The 21,339-nt window shown below is 37.9% G+C and overlaps 1 protein-coding gene across 2 annotated transcripts; it reads left to right on the top strand.

Annotated features, from left to right (window-relative positions):
* Positions 1-8,904: 8,904 nt before the first annotated feature.
* On the top strand, positions 8,905-21,134 carry LOC117402417 (neuroblast differentiation-associated protein AHNAK-like). Of its 2 annotated transcripts, XM_059023823.1 has the most exons (6): positions 8,957-9,019; positions 12,460-12,552; positions 13,385-13,439; positions 13,954-14,086; positions 14,491-14,669; positions 14,770-21,134. In XM_059023823.1, the coding sequence occupies exons 3-6, from the start codon at positions 13,437-13,439 to the stop codon at positions 19,342-19,344; spliced, it is 4,890 nt and encodes a 1,629-aa protein (XP_058879806.1). In that variant the 5' UTR covers positions 8,957-9,019; positions 12,460-12,552; positions 13,385-13,436; the 3' UTR covers positions 19,345-21,134. The 2 variants fall into 2 exon arrangements, with proteins under 2 accessions (XP_033859421.3, XP_058879806.1); XM_034003530.3 differs by lacking the exon at positions 12,460-12,552 and having other exon boundaries at positions 8,905-9,019.
* The last annotated feature ends 205 nt before the right edge of the window (positions 21,135-21,339 follow it).

The raw sequence follows: 21,339 nt of genomic DNA, 5'->3' as shown, positions 1-21,339 counted from the left end.
TTATTGAGAGGTAGTCTTATTGTAGAAAATTAAGTTAAATTAAGGCAGTATTAAATTACAATATAACTCTGGTTGCATTTGTAGTGTATAGTAAGGTTGGAAGAAGGCTTGCATGTAAAAATTGTATTTATTAAGTGTTGGGATTGGACAGTGCACTTTCTAAAACAGTAAACTGCACAGCAGATAAAGCTATTAAGCTATTTTTCTGATATCCTGTCCAACATCTTGAACTTGCAGCACATGGTTTCATAACCGAGACAGAAACTCCTGGATATGGCAGATATCCAGACTGATTTCTAAGGCAACCAGCTGCATGGTTAAACACAAACACATTTCCTGTTCTTTCCTTAATCATCTCCTGTCTTTTGACGACAAACAATGGAGGTTGTCTGTCACCCACTGGCTGAGGCACCTGTTTATTAGGAACCTGTTTAATAAGAATCAAGTTAGGCATATTCTAAAACAATGTTAATTTGGCAACATTATGGATGTATGATTCATTGAGAACATTCTTGGATTTACACTATACAAAGAAGATATATATATATATATATATATATATATATATATATATATATATATATATATATATGAATAAAACAGGCATAATGAATCTTTATAAAATCACCTATGGGGTTTTACTATATTTTAGTCATTAAAAGTAAAATTTTAACTTTATAATTTTGGGGTTATTATGCCTGAAAGCTCAAATGGTCCAGATTTGGAATACTAACTATTCCAGGAACAAATGCTTTTGAAAAGACACCGCAAGGCTTATTTTCTGAAGGCAGATAGTGTTGCGCGGTATCAGTGAAACCCATGCATTAGGTAAAGCATTGTGTACTGAAGCAAAAACATTCTACTGTATGTAGTACAGAGGGCACTTAACTACTGTATATGCAACAGTATATCCCTCACAAACATACCCCATAGTATGCAGAATACTGTAACCACCTTAAACTATGTATACTTCAATACAGTATTCAGCAGTATACCTATGACATACTTCAATGTGGTGGTTTCAGTCTTCTGAAGTATTTAAAATGGCCACTGTATTTTAATGTAAAGTATTTACCAAACAATACTGCAGTAAATATAGTGACCATAACAAATGCTGTTGAATACCACAACCATCTTGTAGTACAGCAAAGGGCTTCACTATATTACAACAATTAAACACCTTTTCTGATAAATTACTACAGTGAATCAGGGGCATCGTTTATAACACATATAATAGAATACAGCATTAAAAAGATACGTGACATTTTAGAAAAATGTAAAAGAAGTAACTGTTAACCTGGTTATACACCATTCCATATTGCATTAATATTAATCTTATTAACACAATTATGCACATAGCTGGTTGTTGAAACATTTATTTACCATTTTATAGTCTTTCAATGAACATTAGGTAGGTATATTTCATTATTGTGTATAGTAGCATTTTTCAATCCACATACTTCCAAGCTTTTCGCAAAATGGCCCAAGACTTTCAACATAAAGATCATAATGCCCTTTATTGTCACTGGGTTGGGCGCTCTGTCATTATTAATGTCATGGATACAATAGTAACTTGACAATTGTTATGAAAACATTCTCTTTTGTCTTTGAAAAACGAGTTGCTCTATAATACTGGACAGGCTTTCCTGCAGTCTTTTAAACTGGTTCTGTCTTTAAAATGCTACCTGAGACTGCTCTGAATTGGCTTTTGAGGGCCTGTACCTTATCACGTTGCAATTTTCTTTGAAATGTGAAGGTTCTGCCCCTGTCATTTCAAAGTCCTATTCATATACTCATTTTCAGACACTTTTTGACTCTGGAGTTAAGTTGTTTTGAATGATCTGAATGAGTTTGCAGCTTGCTATAACATACTATAGAATTACAAACAGTAAACGATATTCCAGATCTATGGGCCGAGGTGGCTGCTTTGATTTATCACTGCTACTGTACATTGACATTCTGCCTGGTATGTTTTTTTTTTTCAAATCAGATTAGTTCCATTTTATATACACCTGAAAAAATCTAATCCACTGGAACACAGAGCCCTGACTGGTGTATATACAGGAGTTGCAGCCTGTAATGAGTTTTCGACAACTCATGAGAATTGACCTCTCAATGCAGCTCGTCACAGAACACAAGATTCTAGACAGTTACCTTAATTTATACATCAAGATTATTCCAACAAATTAGAGCGCTATGTTCTAGTGGCTTAGGCCATGATACACTACTGCTTTTGATTTCAGCAGTGTATGAAATGGCTTAAAAACAATAACATTCCATCACTATGGCAATCATGGAGAATACAGCAGAATAGATCAACATAAAAATTTGTTCAAGCATCCAGGAAAGAAAAAACAACAGTATACATGTATATTCTTTTAGATTCCCATGGCCTGAGTTCTTCTGTTTTATAAGCTTTGTATCTTGATGTAAGACAGATAGCATTGGTGGGTGTATGTGATGGATGCTGCCTGAAGTACAGTGGAGTTTTTTTCATAAAGTGTGAGGCCCATGCCTACCCAACAAGCCATGCATGACAGAGCTGTCCTGTAACGCGCACAGGTTAATAACAGCCTCTCTTGTGCTGGAGGTGTAGGTTCAGGTTGGGCCTGTTCCCACTCCTTCCAGCAAACACACCAGGGTGTGTCTATTGTTTGAATGCTATAGAAAACTTATGGGGAGCTTAGCCTGTAATCAGGACCAGAGTGGAAAGGACTGGTAACAATGAACCTGGCAGAAATACATCTAAGAAATACCATGTAGAACAAATGGGAGGCAGAGTATTGCAGATAGGTAGGTTAGCTGCACTTACATGTAAACTATGTTTGACACCTTGAGAGAGGCCACAGTAGAACTTTTAACTGAGTTTTAACATATCACCAGGATGTAATGACTTAAACAGAAAATTATTTAAAATGATTTGCAGAGATGTTAATGTTACTTTGAAAAAGTAATATACACAATATTACTGATTACTTATTCATTTTCTATTACTTCTGTCAAACATAACACTACTACTACTACTACTACTACTACTACTACTAATAATAATAATAATAATAATAATAATAATAATAATAATAATAAAACATGCATAATAAATAATATTAATATCAAAACAATTTACACTTGAGTTTTACTATCCAATATACCATACCAGTATCATACTGTAATAAGTTACAGAAAAAAAGTGATCTTATTACAAGTAACTTGTTACAGTGACTACATTAGTCAAGCTAGCTGTGGTATTTCAGACCTGTAAGTTTCTCTTTAAGTCATTTCTGTGGATCCCTGGACCTTTTGGAAGTCACAACTAATATGGAGTTGAATATGGAGTACAGTTTTTCAGAACCCCACTGCCAGACACTCCATAGCTTTATGAGTAAAAGTACTTCATTAAAAAATGACCTCAGTAAAACCCAAATAACAGAACACAATGTTCACTTTCCTGGTTTATACAGATCTACCTGCATGCAGTGTTTGGGTTATTTTCAGTATGGATTGAGGCCAAGATCTTGCTTTATCAGTCACAAGTCACTTCCAATAACACCTACACTGATTAGTATTCTGGAACAGTTGCCATTCATTAATAACATAGTGGTCATAAGATACAGAGACTCTGACTAGTTGGGCACCCACTAACACGCTGCTTTAAACTCTGATCAATTACTGCTAATTTGCAATTTAATTAAAAAGCAGCTCTTGTCCTTATCAACTGTACTGTTAATTAAATGACACACGGTTCAGCTCCTTTCCATGACATTGTCTCATTGTGTGCTCTTTAGTTCCAAATAAATTTGTCCCAAAATAAATAACAGATTTGAGGACTTCTCACCACCTACAGATAAAATATGAAATCCTTTACCAATATCCATTTGTTCACACTCTACTTGTTCCACATCTTATTGGAATTCCATGACAGGAGACGCAAAATCTATAACTACATAAAAACATAAGAAAGTTTACAAACGAGAGGAGGCCATTCAGCCCATCTTGCTCGTTTGGTTGTTAGTAGCTTATTGATCCCAGAATCTCATCAAGCAGCTTCTTGAAGGATCCCAGGGTGTCAGCTTCAACAACATTACTAGGGAGTTGGTTCCAGACCCTCACACTTCTCTGTGTAAAAAAGTGCCTCCTATTTTCTGTTCTGAATGCCCCTTTATCTAATCTCCATTTGTGACCCCTGGTCCTTGTTTCTTTTTTCAGGTCAAAGAAGTCCCCTGGCTCGACACTGTCTATACCTTTTAGGATTTTGAATGTTTGAATCAGATCGGCGCGTAGTCTTCTTTGTTCAAGACTGAATAGAATCAATACTTTTAGCCTGTCTGCATACGACATACCTTTTCAATCTGGGATAATTCTGGTTGCTCTTCTTTGCACTCTTTCTAGAGCAGCAATATCCTTTTTGTAACGAGGTGACCAGAACTGAACACAATATTCTAGGTGAGGTCTTACTAATGCATTGTAAAGTTTTAACATTACTTCCCTTGATTTAAATTCAATACTCCTCACAATATATCCGAGCATCTTGTTGGCCTTTTTTATAGCTTCCCCACATTGTCTAGAGGAAGACATTTCTGAGTCAACATAAACTCCTAGGTCTTTTTCATAGTTCCCTTCTTCAATTTCAGTATCTCCCATATGATATTTATAATGTACATTTTTATTGCCTGCATGCAATACTTTACACTTTTCTCTATTAAATTTCATTTGCCATGTGTCTGCCCAGTTCTGAATGCTGTCTAGATCATTTTGAATGACCTTTGCTGCTGCAACAGTGTTTGCCACTCCTCCTATTTTTGTGTCGTCTGCAAATTTAACGAGTTTTCTTACTATACCAGAATCTAAATCATTAATGTAGATTAGGAATAGCAAAGGACCTAATACTGATCCCTGTGGTACACCACTGGTTACTTCGCTCCATTTTGAGGTTTCTCCTCTAATCAGAACTTTCTGTTTTCTACATGTTAACCACTCCCTAATCCATGTGCGTGCATTTCCTTGAATCCCTACTGCGTTTAATTTGAGAATTAATCTTTTATGCAGGACTGTCAAAAGCTTTCTGGAAATCTAAATAAACCATGCCATATGCTTTGCAATTATCCATTTTCAATGTTGCATCCTCAAAAAAGTCAAGTAGTTTAGTTAGACACAATCTACTTTTGCTAAAACCATGCTGACTGTCTCCCAGGATATTGTTACCATATAGGTAATTTTCCATTTTGGATCTTATTATAGTTTCCATAAGTTTACATATAATAGAAGTCAGGCTTATTGGTCTGTAGTTACCTGGTTTGGTTTTGTCTCCCTTTTTGTGGATCGGTATTACGTTTGCTATTTTCCAGTCTGTCGGTACAACCCCTGTGTCAAGAGATTGTTGCATGATTTTGGTTAGCGGTTTGTAAATAACTTCTTTCATTTCTTTGAGTACTATTGGGAGGAACTCATCCGGCCTGGGGGATTTGTTTATTTTAAGAGCTCCTAGTTCCTTTAACACTTCTGCCTATGTTATGCTAAAGTTATTTAAAATTGGAGGAACAGGTCGACATGTGGGGCATGTTGTTCGTGTCCTCCTTTGTAAAACCTGTGAAAAGTAATCATTTAATATATTTGCTATTTTTTTTCTTCATCTATGATTTTGCCATTTGTGTCTCTTAGTCTTTTAACCTCCTCTTTGAATGTTCTCTTGCTGTTATAATATTGGAAAAACATTTTGGAATTGGTTTTAGCCCCCTTAGCAATATTGATTTCTATCCCTCTCTTGGCCTTTCTAACTTCCTTTTTGACTTGTGTTTGCAGTTCCAAGTACTCTTTCTGTGTACTTTGTTTTTGGTCCCTTTTAAACGCTATGTAAAGTGCCTTTTTTCACTGAATTTTTTTTTTAATTGATGTATTAAACCATTTTGGCCATTTTGTTTTAGATTTTGATTTGTCTACTTTTGGGATGTAATTGTTTTGCGCCTCTAGTACTACATTTTTAAAAAACAGCCATCCTTTTTCTATGGATGTTTTCTCTATTTTACTCCAATCTACTTCTGTTAGTCTCTGTTTCATACCTTCATAGTTTGCTTTTCTAAAATTGTAAACCTTAGCTTTAGTCATTACTTTTGGGGTTTTAAAAAATATTTCAAATGAGACCATGTTGTGGTCTGAGTTTGCCAATGGCTCTCTGACCTCTGTTTTAGTTATTATGTCTTCATTATTTGAAAAGACTAAATCAAGGCATGCCTCCCCTCTAGTCGGTGCCTTGACAAATTGCGTTAGGAAGCAGTCATTTGTCATTTCCACCATTTCAATTTCATCCGTCGTGCCCCCATCGGGTTTTCCCATTTTATATGGGGGAAGTTGAAATCCCCCATTAGTATGGCTTCTCCTTTTCTACACGCATTTCAAATGTCATTGTATAACAGATTATTTTGCTCAGCGTTTGAATTTGGCGGTCTATAGCATGCTCCTATTATTATGCCCTTTGAATTTGTGTCCATTATTCTGACCCATATTGATTCTGCATTGTTTTCTTTGTCCTTTACAGTATCTGTGCTAAAATCACCAGTGCACTGAATTGTGGCTCCAGTACACACCTTTTGTTCACTACATGGCGACAGCACTGTGGGGCTGATATCAGTGCATCTGTTTGCATTCCAGTCATTTTCCGTGACGAGTTTCAAATAAGCTGAATACTTGCGGTATCTTCTGTACAACTGGAGGAATGTTTGTCTTTGGTATCTTTGTGAACAATAAGGGTACGGTACAGAAACTTTTTGGATTCCAAAGTACCTACCTCATTGTGACTAGCTACAGTATTTACTTGTTTTTCTTTCTCTTTCTGGATGTCTTCCGTTATTTCATTTACTTGTATGCCTGCCACGATTCCTAAAGCCTCCAAGGCAATCTGACCCCCTTCCTCTCCTCCGCTGCATGCTGCCATTGTTTTCATGCACACTTCTATCTGCCCACCACTTCTGTACTGTGTTGCACTGTCCATCCACAACCTGAAGACTGCTTTACTTCAGACACAGCCACACATATTTACTCCACTGCACTGCCTTCTCTAAGAGGATATCATCATCTCTCCAACCCCAGCCACTACTTATTTCCAATCTGTAATCCAAGCCTCCACTAACAACCCACGTAAACTATTCTCTACCTTCTCCTCCCTCCTAAACCCTCTCCCCCTTCTCCCTCCTCTATCTCCTCTGATGACTTTGCCTCCTTCATCTCTTCTAAAAGAAGTCTGTCACCAACTCACTAAACTCTGCCCGAGCTGCCTCTCTCTCCTCTGTCCTAATTCTCTTCGACCTCTCTGCTGCCTTTGACACTGTTGATCACTCTATTCTACTATCCCCTCTCGCTGACCTGGGAATCTCTGGCACTGCTCTGGCCTGGTTCTCCTCCTACCTCTCCAACCGCACTTACCAGGTAACCTGGCATGGAGCAACCTCCACACCTCGCAGTCTCTCTACAGGAGTCCCCCAAGGGTCTGTCTTGGGTACTCTCCTGTTCTCTCTCTACACCCGCACCCTGGGCCCCCTCATCGCATCCTATGGTTTCTCATACCATTTCTATGCTGATGATGCTCAGATTTTCCTCTCCTTCCCCACCTCTGACTCCACCATCCCCTCCCGTATCTCTACCTGTCTGTCTGCTATCTCCTCGTGGATGCACTCGCATCACCTCAAACTCAACCTCTCTAAATCTGACCTCCTTTTCTTTCCCTCCTCCTCCTCCCCCTCCTCTGATCTTTCTATCTCTGTTCCTCTGGAATCTACCACCCTCTCTCCCTCTTCCTCCACTAAGAACCTCGGAGTCACCCTGGACCCCTCTCTTATTCCCAGCACATCTCCACTCTGGCACGCACTTGCCGAATCTTCCTGAGCAACATCGGAAGAATCTGAACCTTCCTCACCAACTATGCAACCCAGCTCCTGGTCCAGGCCTTTGTACTCTCCTGTAGAACTCCTCTGTTTTTCCCCTGGGACACTTATCACCCTTCCTTAAATGCGCTTTACTTGCTCTTATCTGCCCCCTATTTTACTGCATTTAATCCTGTACTTCAGAGTACTGTAATCTGCCAAGTGTTTAATCTGTAGTATTTTGTATTTAATTATATCCTGATGTAACTATCAGACACTGTTTTGTGCTGTATTATTGAATCGTATTTTGTCACACTTGTACGTGCTTGAACCAAAGTCATTGTATTTATCTTGCTCTTAATTGTATTATTACTTGTACTGTGATTCTTGAAATGAATTTGTTTACGACTGTAAGTCGCCCTGGATAAGGGCGACTGCTAAGAAATAAATAATAATAATAATATCACTAATGAAATAATTGACCACACCAGATGTGCTCTGTAAGCATATTACACGTTCAATTTTGTTACAGACAATATTATAGCTTTCAGTTTGCATGCCTTCCTTCCAGGTATCTGTTACAGATCATTTCACCTGGAGAGTAACCCCCCAAAATGATTGCCTTATTTTGCAGTCAGTGACACCCTGATGGCATTGCACTGTTGCGGTCGTGCACTGTTGCAGTCCTGCACACTATGCGGTCGTGCCTTCCCCAAGTTGTAACACATTTAAGCAGAAAGTAAAAAGACTCGATACCACGAACTGACCAATGAATTCAGTGCCCTGGCATCCTATTCATTTTTTAAAATTTTACAATCAACTGATTAACTATTCCAAAAATGCAAGAACCATACTGGTCAGTCGACATACATTTCTGTTGAATCAGAGACTGCCATGAGGCTGTGAGAGGTATTATTTGAGAACTGGTTTGGTTGGCTCGGTCACTTGGGAGTATTCTTCACAATTCTTCAAGTTTTGGCTGAATACACTTGCCTGCCTCCCCCCTTGCAGACAAGTATCATGCATCACACCCATGTTCATGGTAGCAGAACCGGTTTGGCAGCTCCCAGGGAATGTCATTTAGGTGACAGAGGCTCCATTTGACAGAACAGCAGGTGAACTCCACCTCTCTGCTCCTCATCAAGACCATTTCAAACCTGCAACAGGTAAGACGTACTACTACTTCTCAGTCTATAGCTGGTAGCTTAGCCATGGTCACACAAATGAATGATGTTATATGCCATAGGTTTTCATCAAAATATAATCTAGCAAGATCTCTAAATGTGATTTACAGTCTTTATGAAAGGTTATTGTGATTTGTGTTTTAAATAGGAAAATGCTTGATGAATAAACTAAATAACTTTTAATTTGCATCTGGTGAAAAATAATATAATTTGTGGCAGGAAGAAAACTTTCAGAAAATTTTGTTTCACAAGTCCTTATCATTTTTACTAAACAAATGTTTTTGGATGCGTTCATTGTGCAGTGTTATCTGTAGTTTACAATGTGTGTTGGTATTGAACAGAGCTCTAGCAATGTAAATAATGTTAGAAAAAACCTCTAAGTTAATGATTAAGAAACATCCACTAGACTTTAACTTCCAATTGAGCAAATTTTCAGATCTGACAACACCGTCTAATGGTCGGCACATTGACACAGTAAATTAAAAGTGCTTTTTACCTGATACAGTGCAGTATATCAAAGTGAATTTGTTCTGAGTTTTAGAAGGTATGTTCTGGGCTGTCTCTCAGCAGCCTGAAAAGGGAATTCTGCCTCTGTGCTGGCTATGGCTAGAGAATATTACATAAAAAGATGAAAGATGAAAAAGACCGCACAAGGTAGTAACAGCAAGTGACAAGTTTGTTACGCTAAGGAGCGGGTCATCTTTAGAGCTAACTGAATTGCAGTTTTGGATGGTGTAGTGTTTCGGGCCTTAAGTGGTAACAAAGTGCATCAAAGTTGGGCGTACTTCCTTTGATAACAGAGGCTGTTGATAGCTGGGAACTTAATTTGTATGAGTCAAAAAGCTCACAAAAATGTTGTTTGAGGTTCAAAATGATTTGTCTGGTATATAAAATGCATGCATGGAAAGCTAAAATAGATTTAATGTATTTTAAAGAGTTTAAAGTCATTTATGTATAGCTATAAGGAGATCTTCAGCTATTAACTTGTATGTTGGCATTTAGGGCTCTGTTCATTACCCTGTGTCTGAAAAGTAGTAAACATAAATGTAAACTTATTTATTGTATTATTAATATATACATACATCTCTGGGTAAAACGATTCACAAATTTACAAAAATATATATCTGTGTAAAAATGTTATCATTCTCCCAAGTCTCTCCCATTTAAAATGCAGTTTTTCAGATTTCATATATTAACAGATGAATAATGTTGACCTCAATTGTAGCAATAATTACAAATTATTCAGCTATTGCTTTACATTCCTGTCTTGTGACAATTGCACAGTTATATATAACGTGTAAAATCTGATACTCACCTTCCAACTGCCTACTGTGGCTTTGACTGTCTTTGAAAAGAGAGGTTAATTTGTTATATATTGCAGAATACACGTCAAATTATCCTACTGGCATTAAATTTACAAAGAAACATGTGTGACAAATGACAGCCTGTGTTCCTAGTTTTTTTTACCCATCTCTTGTAATGGTTAAAACTAGCTCAGCAAAGACATTGGGGCATGTCTGCTAGTTTGAATAGTAATGCGAAGATGTTGGTTACCTACAGGGCAATGCTCATTCCCTGTACTGTACATTCAGTAGTAATAGTACAGTGGTTATAAAAGGGATTGTTTAAATCAATGACAGTGTTTATAGAGATAGCTCTATCTTCATTCACCTGGAAAAGGGTTTCCGCTGCACAGATTTCTTTAACACCAGACAGATGGCTATTTATTCTCATACATCTATTTTGTAAATGGTATTCAATTAACTGGGACAGTACAATCACCATAAGCTTTTCATTGATTTATTTGTTGATATAAATATAGTGAAACTCAAACTATTGGGTCACCAAATGGATACTTACAGCAGGTATCTGCATATTCAAGGTGTTTCTGCCATTCATTGAATTGAAAACAATATTAGTGTAGTTACCATTTAGTAATGATTATCACTAGGACTTAGTGTAACAGGTAGTGTTGCATCATGCACTCCTGTTACAGATTCTGTCCCCTGTCGGTGAGATGAGATGAGGTTAAAAGCTCTATAACCATGAATGCAGTTGAGCCTGGCTCTTTTGCCGGTTCACACCCAGCGCTGTCCAGTTACATTAGCACACAGTTATCTGATTATACTTTAACATGAGAGTTATTTTCCTGATCATTTAATTTGGCTGTTATTAAAAGTATTAAATAGTGTAACAAAAGTGTAAGCACAGTGTAGTTGAAGAGTATCCCTATATTTTCATAGTTTCCTCTGATAAGACAGAAAGGGAATGCAATATATATGTATTTTTATTTAAGTTTACACTATGTCCCTTTTTACCTTATATAACTTACATATGACTATCCTATTGTACTAGTCTGTAAAGCCTTGTGTATAGGGTGGTGGTGGTGGGGGTGGTTTAGTAACATTTTAAGTTACAATGACAGACCTGAACAAAGTAACAATAATAGCAATCAGTGGGTGTGGCAGAAAAATATCCACACCTGGGTACAACAACATTAGCTCTCAAATTACATCAGGTGGACAAACCAGTTTAATCTTTTCTGTTTAGTCATCTGATAACCAAGAACAAGAAAAGGCAAGGAGACACGTTTTATTTTGTGGTGCATTTTTGCTGTCTTAGTGAAATCCCCATACAAATGCATTCAATATAATGTGCTCCATTATTCATACTATAGCGAGACTGAGAAGCGTATTTGTTCCACCTGGTGTTGGGTAATGGTACTGTTTGAACATAGCAACTGGGTGGTGTCTTAAACTGCACATTCAGAGTCCATACAATCAAAGTTCAAATCTCTTCTCAGTCTCGGGCCTGCAACCCACGTTACCTAGCTCATTGAAGGGAGCTCAAGGAACATTAATTTGAGAATTGCATTTGCCTATGTTTGACAATGACTTCATTTAACAATATGCATATGCCTCCAATTACAAAGCCCTGGAATCCTCCAAATGGCAATGACACCTTTGTTATGATTAGGGTTGCTGTTCAGTCTTGAATATGTTAACCACAGTATGACATACCAAACTCTTCCTATATGTTTAAAAAGGCATATCAAATGACTTCAGATTACCGGAATGAGAGTGCTGGGGTACCACACTGTGAAGGGCCTCACTTTAGTGGACTTATAATTAAGCAAGAGCTGCATTCCTCCGCAGGTTTACAGGACAGATTCACTTTTGTCAAGGCAGCACAATGCTTTCTTTCATTGCTTTTCTACATGAGGGATGTTCCCCACAATGAACAGGTCCTGGTATTTCAGGTGGCCTCAGGGTGAAAGAATATTGTAGCTCGACATTTTGGAGGAGCACAAATGAACGCAGGTCACATTTGTCTATGAAAAGATACCCAGTGAAAGGGTAAGTGGTTAAAGATTAGTGAAGCTCAGCGTCTCCAAGAACTTGTATTTTTTTGTTTTACTCTAGGCAACACATGAGAAAATTTGTGATGTACCTGGAACACGTGACAAAAAAAATAGAATCGGATGAGATACGTTTCTCACAGAATGCTTAACAAAGGTGGACATTTTTTTGCAATCTGTAGCTATGGACCTTTCATTTTGTGACACTTTGCTCAGTCAGTAGACAGCTAGCTGATATTGTTTGTATTTCTGACACTGATTAAAGTCTCACAACCATTTTTTTAACTAAATAGCAGGCTGGGTTACAGGTTACATTGTAATTATGTGTAAGCACACATGTATTTAGTAACAACTATGTAAATCCACAGTAATTAGAGACGCTTAATGTAAAGTGTTATCAGAAGAATTAAAAAATATATATATTTTACTGTTGTTCAATTCCTAGCCATGCTATCTGGTTTAGAAAGCTCTCACGTTGCATATCATACTTTCAGCTAATTCCATGAAACTGTATACATCACATTAAGAATAGTGTGTTTAAGAGAAGGTGTTGATGTTAGCAGCAACTATGGGGTGTGCCACACATTCTTTCAAAGGAATGAAACTTGTTATTACGCCAAATTGTTATTATCGTGATAGGATTTCTGAAAGTAAAAAACACCAATTAAAATTCTAGACCTGCTACTTCTCACTAGTTTGAAAACTTTATCTGGTATTTGGAGCAAAAAGGTCTGGGAACCTAGCCCAAAACATTCTAATTCAATGACATCTGGTCCAATAAAGGTCAGATGGGATGATTCATCAGACTGGTCATTATCACTAAAACCAATAGCAAATCTTGATTACACACTTATTGTCTTCCAGCCAACCCCCTTTGTATATAAGATTTTTTAGTCACTATGGTTTTTAATTCTTGTCACCATCACCAATACCTGACTTTCTATATTATACTGTAGCAGATGCATTCATATATGTTTACTTCTTTACAGGTCTCTACCAGAGGTTTTCTTCAGGACATGTTTTTGTAATTAAAGGCAGATAATGGTATGTTCTGAGATCATTTCCCTATTCCAGTGGACAGCTGTGTCGTGCCACTATTGCTTTTAACCTGGTCAGAGCTGATTAGAGCTGTCATACATTAAACAATATTGTTCAATGAATCAACATTATCTTGAGAAGTAAAATAGAAAATTAATTCACAAAACTTTAAGGACTGTTTGAAGGAATGTTTTATGACTTTAAGACATTTTTTAAGTTTATTTTCTTTTAGTTTTCTTTGAAACATATGAAAAAGAACTAAAACCCTCAAGAAACCAACTGAAAAAAGTTTCCATGAACCTCAAAATGTATTTAATTAATGGAAATGGGTTGGTCAAACAATCCGTAACAATGCAATCATAAAATCAATCCTTTTTTTGTGGGTATTTCTTGATTTGCATGTACATTTTTGTATTCATTTTGAGAAACAAGAAAATTCGAACTCAAATCAAGAAACATGATCTTTATTATGGGTATCCCAGCAGTCAGTCAAATAAACTTGTTATTTCTTTTTTAAAAGAGTGTTCAGATCGGAGGAAAGAGGTCCCAGAGCCTCTCAGACCACCTGATTCTTGAAGAAAACGATGAAGGGGGAATTGTCGTACAGAACATTAGTGATGCTTTTGTTGCAGAAGCTTCTGGTTTGAAGAAAGGTAAAAGGAAATATTTAACAGTATTTACATATTGGTTTATTAGGTTCATGTTCGTAGAGTGCTCCCCCTCATAACGCTGTAGTCAGAGCCATAGGTATATGGAATACAAGTGCGGCAAGTGGGAGCCCTGACCACATTGCCTTCTAACTTCTTCTGCCTTATAGAGGGAGCGCTGTATTATTATACCTGCAGCAGGCCACATTCAGTTTACATTTTGAAAAACTATTAGTTCATGCATGTAAATGCACCACCCCTGTTGTGGCTACTCCTGGTTGCTGTTTGCATGCTTGAAAATGACTAGTTTATAAGTTTGCACAATTCATTGTGACAGCATATTTTATGCACTACTTTCAGCAATTATTCATCCTAGTTTTTATTCTAACAAGCCTTATATTTTATTGTAGGGGATGAGATAGTTGGTGCAACCATCTACTTTGACAAGCTCAAGAAAGATGACGTGCTGAAGATAATGAAACTCACAGAGCCTTACAACGCGGAGATGAAGGTTCATACCAGAAATGAGCTGAAATCTCCATATGTGGCCTGGGCAACACCTGATTTTAGCACCAGAACTCCTGAAGCAGTACGTTCAATTTAACCTTTAGGAGGTTCAGTACAGTATATATTTGATGACATCCTCCAATTTTTGTGTTAAATTTGCCCCCATTTTGTTTTTTTTTCAGATGCTTATGAATTCAGACTACAGCAAATTATTCAACAACAAGATCAAGCGACACCTGAAGACAGCATCCTCCTGTGATGACATTTTTTCTGCTTCGAATGCAGACGTGAAAGCACCAGGAATGCACGTGGACCGTTTGAATGGAGGCATGCATGCAAAGTACAACTCAATAAATATGTCAGGACCCAATGTGTCTCCTCCAGATGTAAGCCTCAAAGGTCCAAAACTGGAGCATCCTAACTTTGATGGTGATTGGCCTAGTGCCAATATGGAGGCTTCAAAAATCAAACTAAAGGGCCCTAATGTAGATCTGAAAGAATCAAAGCTTAATCTAGAAGCGCCAGATCTTGCTGTTGATGGACCAGGAGGAAAATTTAAAATGCCGACCTTGAAGATGCCTGACTTTGGACTATCAGGACCCAAAGTGAAAGGGCCTGATTTGGATGCAAACATGAAGACTCCTGATTTAAACATCAGGGCTCCAAAGGTAAAGGGAGGAATCAGTGCTCCTGATATTGATGTGAATATGCCAAAGGCTGAACTTAAAGGTCCAAAACTGGATATGAAAGCCCCAGATGTTGATCTTGATGGACCAGGAGGAAAATTCAAAATGCCGACCTTTAATATGCCTGACTTTGGACTCTCAGGACCCAAAGTGAAAGGGCCTGATTTGGATGCAAACATGAAGACTCCTGATTTAAACATCAGGGCTCCAAAGGTAAAGGGAGGAATCAGTGCTCCTGATATTGATGTGAATATGCCAAAGGCTGAACTTAAAGGTCCAAAACTGGATATGAAAGCCCCAGATGTTGATCTTGATGGACCAGGAGGAAAATTCAAAATGCCAAGCTTGAAGATGCCTGACTTTGGACTATCAGGACCCAAAGTGAAAGGGCCTGATTTGGATGCAAACATGAAGACTCCTGATTTAAACATCAGGGCTCCAAAGGTGAAGGGAGGAATCAGTGCTCCTGATATTGATGTGAATATGCCAAAGGCTGAACTTAAAGGTCCAAAGCTGGATATGAAAGCCCCAGATGTTGATCTTGGTGGACCAGGAGGAAAATTCAAAATGCCAAGCTTGAAGATGCCTGACTTTGGACTATCAGGACCCAAAGTGAAAGGGCCTGATTTGGATGCAAACATGAAGACTCCTGATTTAAACATCAGGGCTCCAAAGGTGAAGGGAGGAATCAGTGCTCCTGATATTGATGTGAATATGCCAAAGGCTGAACTTAAGAGTCCAAAGCTGGATATGAAAGCCCCAGATGTTGATCTTGATGGACCAGGAGGAAGATTCAAAATGCCGACTTTTAAGATGCCTGACTTTGGACTATCAGGACCCAAAGTGAAAGCACCTGATTTGGACCTGGATGCAAACATGAAGACTCCTGATTTAAACATCAGGGCTCCAAAGGTAAAGGGAGGAATCAGTGCTCCTGATATTGATGTGAATATGCCAAAGGCTGAACTTAAAGGTCCAAAGCTGGATATGAAAGCCCCAGATGTTGATCTTGGTGGACCAGGAGGAAAATTCAAAATGCCAAGCTTGAAGATGCCTGACTTTGGACTATCAGGACCCAAAGTGAAAGGGCCTGATTTGGATGCAAACATGAAGACTCCTGATTTAAACATCAGGGCTCCAAAGGTGAAGGGAGGAATCAGTGCTCCTGATATTGATGTGAATATGCCAAAGGCTGAACTTAAAGGTCCAAAGCTGGATATGAAAGCCCCAGATGTTGATCTTGATGGACCAGGAGGAAAATTCAAAATGCCGACCTTTAATATGCCTGACTTTGGACTATCAGGACCCAAAGTGAAAGGGCCTGATTTGGATGCAAACATGAAGACTCCTGATTTAAACATCAGGGCTCCAAAGGTAAAGGGAGGAATCAGTGCTCCTGATATTGATGTGAATATGCCAAAGGCTGAACTTAAGAGTCCAAAGCTGGATATGAAAGCCCCAGATGTTGATCTTGATGGACCAGGAGGAAGATTCAAAATGCCGACTTTTAAGATGCCTGACTTTGGACTATCAGGACCCAAAGTGAAAGGGCCTGATTTGGATGCAAACATGAAGACTCCTGATTTAAACATCAGGGCTCCAAAGGTAAAGGGAGGAATCAGTGCTCCTGATATTGATGTGAATATGCCAAAGGCTGAACTTAAAGGTCCAAAGCTGGATATGAAAGCCCCAGATGTTGATCTTGATGGACCAGGAGGAAAATTCAAAATGCCAAGCTTGAAGATGCCTGACTTTGGACTATCAGGACCCAAAGTGAAAGGGCCTGATTTGGATGCAAACATGAAGACTCCTGATTTAAACATCAGGGCTCCAAAGGTGAAGGGAGGAATCAGTGCTCCTGATATTGATGTGAATATGCCAAAGGCTGAACTTAAAGGTCCAAAGCTGGATATGAAAGCCCCAGATGTTGATCTTGGTGGACCAGGAGGAAAATTCAAAATGCCGACCTTTAATATGCCTGACTTTGGACTATCAGGACCCAAAGTGAAAGGACCTGATTTGGATGCAAACATGAAGACTCCTGATTTAAACATCAGGGCTCCAAAGGTAAAGGGAGGAATCAGTGCTCCTGATATTGATGTGAATATGCCAAAGGCTGAACTTAAGAGTCCAAAGCTGGATATGAAAGCCCCAGATGTTGATCTTGATGGACCAGGAGGAAAATTCAAAATGCCGACCTTTAATATGCCTGACTTTGGACTATCAGGACCCAAAGTGAAAGGGCCTGATTTGGATGCAAACATGAAGACTCCTGATTTAAACATTAGGGCTCCAAAGGTAAAGGGAGGAATCAGTGCTCCTGATATTGATGTGAATATGCCAAAGGCTGAACTTAAAGGTCCAAAGCTGGATATGAAAGCCCCAGATGTTGATCTTGATGGACCAGGAGGAAAATTCAAAATGCCGACCTTGAAGATGCCTGACTTTGGACTATCAGGACCCAAAGCGAAAGGACCTGATTTGGATTTAGATGCAAATGTGAATATGCCGGATATCAATATGACAGCACCAAAGATAGCAGGTGACCTAAAGGGCCCCAAAGTAGATTTGCCTGAAGGAAGTTTGAAAGGTCCGAAGATTAATATGCCATCCCTGAACCTTTCTGGTCCTCAACTATCTTCTCCAGATGCCAATTTAAATCTGAAAACACCAAAACTCGAGGGTGACGTAAATCTTTCTGGCCCAAAACTACAAAGTGATGTAAAGGGACCTAGTTTTGATGTAAAAGGTCCAAATGTTGATATCAATAAACCAGATGTAAAAATTGGAACCCCAGAAGGAAAAATGAAATTCCCCAAATTAAAATTCCCATCCTTTGGATTTTCAGGACCTAAAGTAAAATCACCTGATGTGAATGTCGATCCTTATGTCAAAACACCAAATGTAGATGTTTCAGTTCCAAAAGTCAAGGGTGGTATAAGCACTCCGAAACTGGATGTGAAATCACCAACAGCACAGGCTGGGTTAAACATTCCTGATGTTGACCTTGATGTTCCTAACCCAAAACTGAAGGGTTCAAAGTTTAAATTACCATTTAGCTTTCCTAAAATGTATACTGGGGATGCTGACCTCAATGTAAAGGGGGAAATTGATACACCTACCCTTAAAGGTGACATCAAAGGCGCAAATTTTGATGTTAATGCTCCTAACATAGGTGGCATTAAGGGTCCAAAAGTAGATGTTGACTTACCTAATGCTAATATGAAAGGCAAGAAGTTTAACATGCCAGAATTGTCTTTATCTGGACCTGATCTTAATGCACCCAACCTTAAAGGAGACCTATCTGCTCCAAAGTTACAAGGTGATCTGAAAGGACCAAACTTTGACATGAATAGCCCAGATTTTGATGTTGAAAGTCCAGAGGGAAAATACAAATTTCCAAAAATAAAATTTCCCACCTTTGGAAGAAATAAAGAGCTTGATATGGATGCAAAGCTCAAGTCACCAGATGTGAATCTTAAAACAACCAGAGTAAGTGATCTAAAAGCACAAAATGTAAATGTAAATTTACCTGATGCAGATATTAAAGGGCCAAAGCTCAATTTGTCATCACTTGATGCTCCAGATGTAGACCTTAACTTGAAAATACCCCAAATTAAAGGGGATATTAATGGTCCAAATGTTAATTATTCAGGGCCCAAAGTCTCAGCTCCTAAAGCAGACTTCAGTCTTCAATCACCAAAAATGAAAAGTGATCTAGGAATATCTGGACCAATTATTAAAGGCCAGGTCCCAGATTTAGAGGTGGATGTCAGTGGTCCAAAAGTAAATACTAGTGCAGATGGTCAAATTACAAGGGGTACTTTTAAAGTAAACAAGGCTGTACCTGAAGCTGAAGTTGACAGTCCAGTCATAGACAAGAATTTACTCCCAAGGTTTAGTAGCAGTACTGATGTCGTTCAAGATGACAGATCAAATTCCTTCAGCTTTTCAGATTTTCTCGGTTTTGGCAGTAAGAAAGGTTCAGCAGATATAACCACGGAAGGCAGTACATCTCCATCTACATCCTCCAAATTACGTTTGCCAGAACTTGACTTGTCATTTGTCTAGTGATTGGTCATCATCTGTACATTTTCAAATGGCATATGACGGTCAAATCCCAGAAGCCTAAACCTAACATTGAAAAGATGTTACTGTTTTTAACGCTAACATTTTTTTTTCCTTTTTTGTAAATATAAACAAACGTAAAATAAAAAATAAAAAAAAACACAAATCTAAACTCTAATAGCTCAATCGTAATGTACTCTGGGAATGTAGTTTATTGGTGTCCACTGCCCACTGTTAATCATACATTAAAAACTACAAATCCCATACCCCGCTAATTTCACAGAGGAAAATAACAAATTATTTTGCCTGGTGCTTACTGTATTTGAAAGTGTATCTATTAATATATTAATATTTATAAATATTTACAAATGCAGGCTAGTTGCTTTCTACATACGTTTTTAATGTAACAACCTAGCCCTAATATCCCTATAATATTAGTTGATTAAAGACAACTAAACCTTAACAGAGATAATAAGGCTTAAAGTTCTTAGTTCGTCCCAATAAGCTTTCTATTTTGTAGTCACAACGTTTTTGAACATATCCTTGGACTTTCGGTTTTTTGCACAATGTAATTTCAACATACTTTGTTATTTGGCTGTCAACCTTCCCACCAGTCTAATAATAGCATGCGATCAACCTCACACAAGTCAACCACAGCCTAGAGCAACAGCAGCAATATCATCAGCCGTATTGATTCACCAAACTGTCGTTGTTAAATGCCCCGCACCGATGAGCGCCAAGAGATGTCACTTCCGACTCAGCGATGCAGTGCACCGATGAATAAAACAACGCAGCCTTTCATGTCATTGGATAAGTTTAAAAAGAAAACAGCGATGAACAAAATTCAGATATGTCGGCGTCTTTACAAGAAACGAGCAATGAATGTATTATTATTATTATTATTATTATTATTATTATTATTATTTCGATGTTTCCAGTAATGAAAAAGGTTACACATGTCTACAGGGACTGAATGTATGTGTACTAATATAGTGTTTAAATATGTATCATGTACTTAAAACAATAATATATGTAAAAAATGTTTTAATCTTTACCCGAAAAAGATCTGGGTACCCGGTTCTGGATTTTCTGCTTGTGCCGACCTCTAATTTTATATATATATATATATATATATATTGTAGCGATCTCGGTTCCCACAGGCAGGTGCATCACACAGGGCAAGGCAATCCACACACAGACGGGGGGCAGGCGCAAACCCGGGACCTGTCACACTAAAGCACAGCGCCGATACCGCTGTACAAAAGAGCCAGCTCCTTTGCAAGGAGCGTATATCAGGCTTATGTTTCTGTGTGTGATTACGTCACCTACCAACCCTACTGCTGCCTTCCCCCGTGCACGCTACAACATATTATATATATATATATATATATATATATATATATATATATATATATATATATATATATATATATTTCAAATGAGTGCCAGTAGTAATATAAATAAGTAATATTTTTCTGTATGTCTGAAATGTATCCCAATCATGTAAAATTTCATTCACACTATCAATGAAGGATTAATAAGCTATGTATGTCAATAGGTTTGCTATTTATTATTGATGATTGTTAGCAATTTTTTTTAACACCAATCAATAACAGATTCATGGAGAATAAAATCAAGTTTTAAAGTAATTCATGAGTTAACTATTTGTGAATAGTGCCTCATAGTAGCATAATATATTTTAAATGAAGGGAAATTTTTGTGTTGGGTTTCTGTATATGTGTAACACTCATATCTTTTACAAAGGTATCCAATAAAAGTTTTTTTTTTTTAAACGTAGTTTCTCTTGTGTATTTTCTTCTGAAATCAGTATTTGGACCCGCAAAACAAGTTTTTGAAGACTGTTTTTCTGACCGACCACTTAATCCACTCAAATTTTTTTCACATGTTCAAAACTGCTTAGTTGCCTAAAAGTCTGGACTTCTGTTTTGTTTAGGCAGACAGAAAAGCCCAGTTCAGCTATCTGTTTTCATGAGGATA

Source organism: Acipenser ruthenus, chromosome 5, assembly GCF_902713425.1.
Source record: "Acipenser ruthenus chromosome 5, fAciRut3.2 maternal haplotype, whole genome shotgun sequence".
Lineage (NCBI taxonomy): Eukaryota > Metazoa > Chordata > Actinopteri > Acipenseriformes > Acipenseridae > Acipenser > Acipenser ruthenus.
Note: the sequence above shows the minus strand (reverse complement) of the source record. Positions and strands in the feature narration are given on the sequence as shown.